Raw genomic sequence first — 3,863 nt, forward strand, 5'->3', positions numbered from 1 at the left:
GTTTTGTTGTTGTTGGCTGTGCTAGGTCTCCGCTGCTGCTCAGGTTTTTGTCTAGTTGCGGAGAGCAGGGACTACTCTCCAGTTGTGCTGAATGGGCTTCTCACTGTGGTGGCTTCTCTTGTTCTGGATTATGGGCTCTGTGGTGCTTGGGCTTCAATAGTTGCAGCATGTGGGCTCGGTAGTTGCAGTTCCCAGGCTCTAGAGCACAGGCTCAATAGTTGTAGCACACAGACTTACGGGCTTAGTTTAGTTGCTCCTTGGCTTGTGGCTTCTTCCTGGATCAGAGACTGAACACCTGTCTCCTGCACTGGCAGGCAGATTCTTTACCACTAAGCCACCAGGGAAGCCCCTTAGCTGCTAATTTCTTATAACATCAACCTGTTTTGCTTACTGCCATGGTCTCCTTCTGGCCTGGACATCAGATGGTCCAAAAATGGTCTCCTGACTCATAGAAAATAGTCTGATTGTTTTTCAAAGAATAAATAAATATGGGCTTATTTGAGTGGTGAAAATACAATCTAAAGTTTACTACATGAGGCTGTAATTCAGGTCAGGCAAATTCTAAGACTATACCACAAACCCCTAACTGTACAGTGATTATAGTTCCTAAATGATATTAGGGATGATCTCTTTCATTTTCAAAAACCTGCTGGGAATATCTGCAGCTATCAAGAGGTACACAAATTTTTACCTTTTTAGGCCCCAGCCTTGTCAATTTAGCTCTTCAGTGCTCACATTTCAAAACCTAGCATTCTGACAACTTTGGCATTAGTACTTCCCCTTTCTCCGCCTCTATTTCTTATCTTTGAAACGGAAAGTGAGCTACCCCATCTTGATCTGCAGCTACATCACAAGTAATAAATTATTGTGTGCATGTGCTGTGCTGTGCTTAGTTGCTCAGTCATGTTTGACTCTTTGCAACCCCATGGACTGCAGCCCGCCAGGCATCTCTGTCCGTGGGGTTCTCCAAGCAAGAACACTGGAGGGGGTTGCCATTTCTTCCTCCTGGGGATCTTCCCAACCCAGGGATAGAACTTGTGCCTCCTGCATCTCCTGCATTAGCAGGCAGATGTTAAAAGCACTTTAAATTTTCATTTAGACTTATGACTTTAAGTTTCCAATTGAAATGCTGAAAGTAGATGAGGTGACACTTTTCCTGACAGTGTTTCCATTCAGATGATGAACAGCTAATGCTTAAAAGAGGTCTCCTTTGAAGATTCGATAAACACATTTCAATTGATTCTGAATTATTATTATTTGATATAATGTGTCTCAGATGCAACCATATTGATATAATGGAAAATGTGCTCTTGTCATATGACAGGTGGCTTTCACAATCTGAGTAACATGCTGAATAAGCAAATGATGACAAACTAAACTCTGAATTATATACAGAAAAAAATTCTAAGGCTATAAAACTATATTTTAAAGTCTGCCTGACAAATTAATATAATAGAAAGAATATATGGATATGTTCCCAAATAGCATGAATCTTATAAAAAAACAAAATGTTTTATAGAGATCACCTTTTTGAGTTAGAAGAAAACTCGGTGGGATTATCACAAATCTAAGGATTACAAAGAAATTTCTCAAAACCTGTACCTGGGACAATCCTGGGCTCAGGTGGTCATGAGAAAAGCAGTTAGGAGCCAGGAAAGGAATGAAAAGTGACCTGAACCTGACGGCTCAGGAGATTCACTCAGGTCTGAGAGGAGGAAACCAGGAACTCAGGAGAAAATGGAGTCAACTTAAAAAGCAATTTTTAAATTTGGACTCAAAGCAGAAATAGTAAGAAAGAAAAAAAAAATAATCATACCTACTGTTGGTTGAAGACATGTTCCCCATTGAATCAGGATGATGGAGGCTGAGGCCCCCTACCTTTTGAATAAGCTCTGCACGTGCTCCTGACTCAGACTAGAAATTGTGATTCCCTGATTTAAATGATATTCAGCAGTAAGTTGGAGAAGGCAATGGTACCCCACTCCAGTACTCTTGCCTGGAAAATCCAATGGATGGAGGAGCCTGGTAGGCTGCAGTCCATGGGGTCACTAAGAGTCGGACACAACTGAGTGACTTCACTTTCACTTTTCACTTTCATGCATTGGAGAAGGAAATGGCAACCCACTCCAGTGTTCTTGCCTGGAGAATCCCAGGGACGGGGGCACCTGGTGGGCTGCCGTCTATGGGGTTGCACAGAGTCGGACACGACTGAAGTGACTTAGCAGTAGCAGCAGTAAGTTAAAGGCAAACGACCTTGGTGGGATACTCTGAGAAGTTTTCACATTACTTTGAAAAGACAAAAGTAGGGAGGTTCTCTTGTCATATTCAAAACAAAACTGAGAAATAGCTCTAAGTACTTCTATTAACTATCGTACTAAATTAATGTCATTGATTTGAATTTGATTGGTCTTGCAGTTTTTAGTTGAATGCATAAATGTGCTTTGGTTTTATACTTGTAAAAGAGCTATAATCACAGGTTTATCCTGTAAGCTTCAGTAAACACTCTTTTCCTTTAAAAAGATTCCACTTACTATTCTTAGTTGTAAAAATTCTGCTTCAAGGGAAAACCATAAAGAAAGACGAGATGAGGAATAAAGATTTTTGAAATTTATTTTGGTCCCTCCCACCAACTGTTTTCACCCTTCTACATAGGCATTTATACCCAATGATCCTTTTCAACCACTCACTATAGGAAGATAAATCATTAAATATAAATTATTTTCAAGATGCCTTAAAAATAAAACCCTACATGGCCAACAGAAAATAAATTCAGCCACACCCAGGGTAGAGGGTTATATATGTAAAGAATATGTATTTTCAGCTTCTTCTGATGTTTCCTAACACTCAGCTCACAAAGCATCTTTTGTCTTACCTCTCGGTGCCTATCCCGGTCTCGAGACTTCTCTCTCACCCAATCAATTGTATTGAAATCATCATAGGTCCCCACACCAGGGATTGGCTCCTCCAAGAAGTCCATCATCCTATTTGAAGAACCTATTCCTCCACCATTGTATGACCTACTCTCTGGATTGAACAGAAAGAAGACATTAGTAATACAGACACTCTGGACATTTTTAATACCTCTTTTTTGAGCACCAGGAGGTGAGCCCTTAAACTATCAGATGACTACAGTTAGGGTATGTTGATAAAGCAGAATGATCACCTGGCAGGAACATCCTTCACATTCAGAGGTTTCTGTGGTTTAGGCACAAAACGATGAGCATCTCGAGGCAGTGTGAATGGAAAGGGACAGATGAGAATGACAGTAAAAAGGGAGAACTGACAGGAGTTGAAATACAGGGTAAAAGGGTGTATGAAAGAAAAGACACGAGCTTGGAGTAGTTCAGATATTTCAGTTTATGTTTGGGGAGGAAGACAAAAGGGTCAAAGGTTTTTGCAGACAAATTACATCAGAAGCCATTTTATTAATACATTTACAAGGCAGTAATTCAATCCTCAGAGGTGGCTTTTGCCTGAGTAGGGACTCCAAAGAAAGCATGTGGGTCTCTTCCAGAGTTCAGCTGGCTGGAATGTACATATTTCACTTCCATGGATATAAGACTTTGATCCTTGATGTCATGGGCCTGTGGAAACTTTTACTGAGTATGCCAGGACAGTCTAAGATTTCCAAGTAGAGATTTAAAGAAAAGTGCATGGCTCAGAAATGACAGGTCCCTCCCGATCCTTCAACTGAAAGAAACATATCCATTTGGCCAACAATCACATTTACCTGCTTCATTTTTAGCACTTCTACTATAATAACTTAAGCAAATGCTTTATCTTCCTTTCTAGACTAGAAGCTCTTTGAGGGTAGCCCTATCTCTGATTTCACCATTGTCTTCTCCAGTGTCCAGCACACAGCC

The 3,863-nt window shown here is 40.6% G+C and overlaps 1 protein-coding gene across 1 annotated transcript in view; it reads right to left on the reverse strand.

Moving 5' to 3' along the window:
* Nucleotides 1-3,863, reverse strand: part of CLCN5 (chloride channel, voltage-sensitive 5) — a 274,777-nt gene that overhangs the window by 27,238 nt on the left and 243,676 nt on the right. Inside the window, exon 3 of the mRNA XM_010853710.1 lies at nucleotides 2,873-3,024. Coding sequence (XP_010852012.1) covers nucleotides 2,873-3,024 — 152 coding nt within the window. The remainder of the gene's footprint in view (nucleotides 1-2,872; nucleotides 3,025-3,863) is intronic.

Source organism: Bison bison, unplaced genomic scaffold, assembly GCF_000754665.1.
Source record: "Bison bison bison isolate TAMUID 2011002044 unplaced genomic scaffold, Bison_UMD1.0 scf7180017864331, whole genome shotgun sequence".
In the NCBI taxonomy this organism is placed as follows: domain Eukaryota; kingdom Metazoa; phylum Chordata; class Mammalia; order Artiodactyla; family Bovidae; genus Bison; species Bison bison.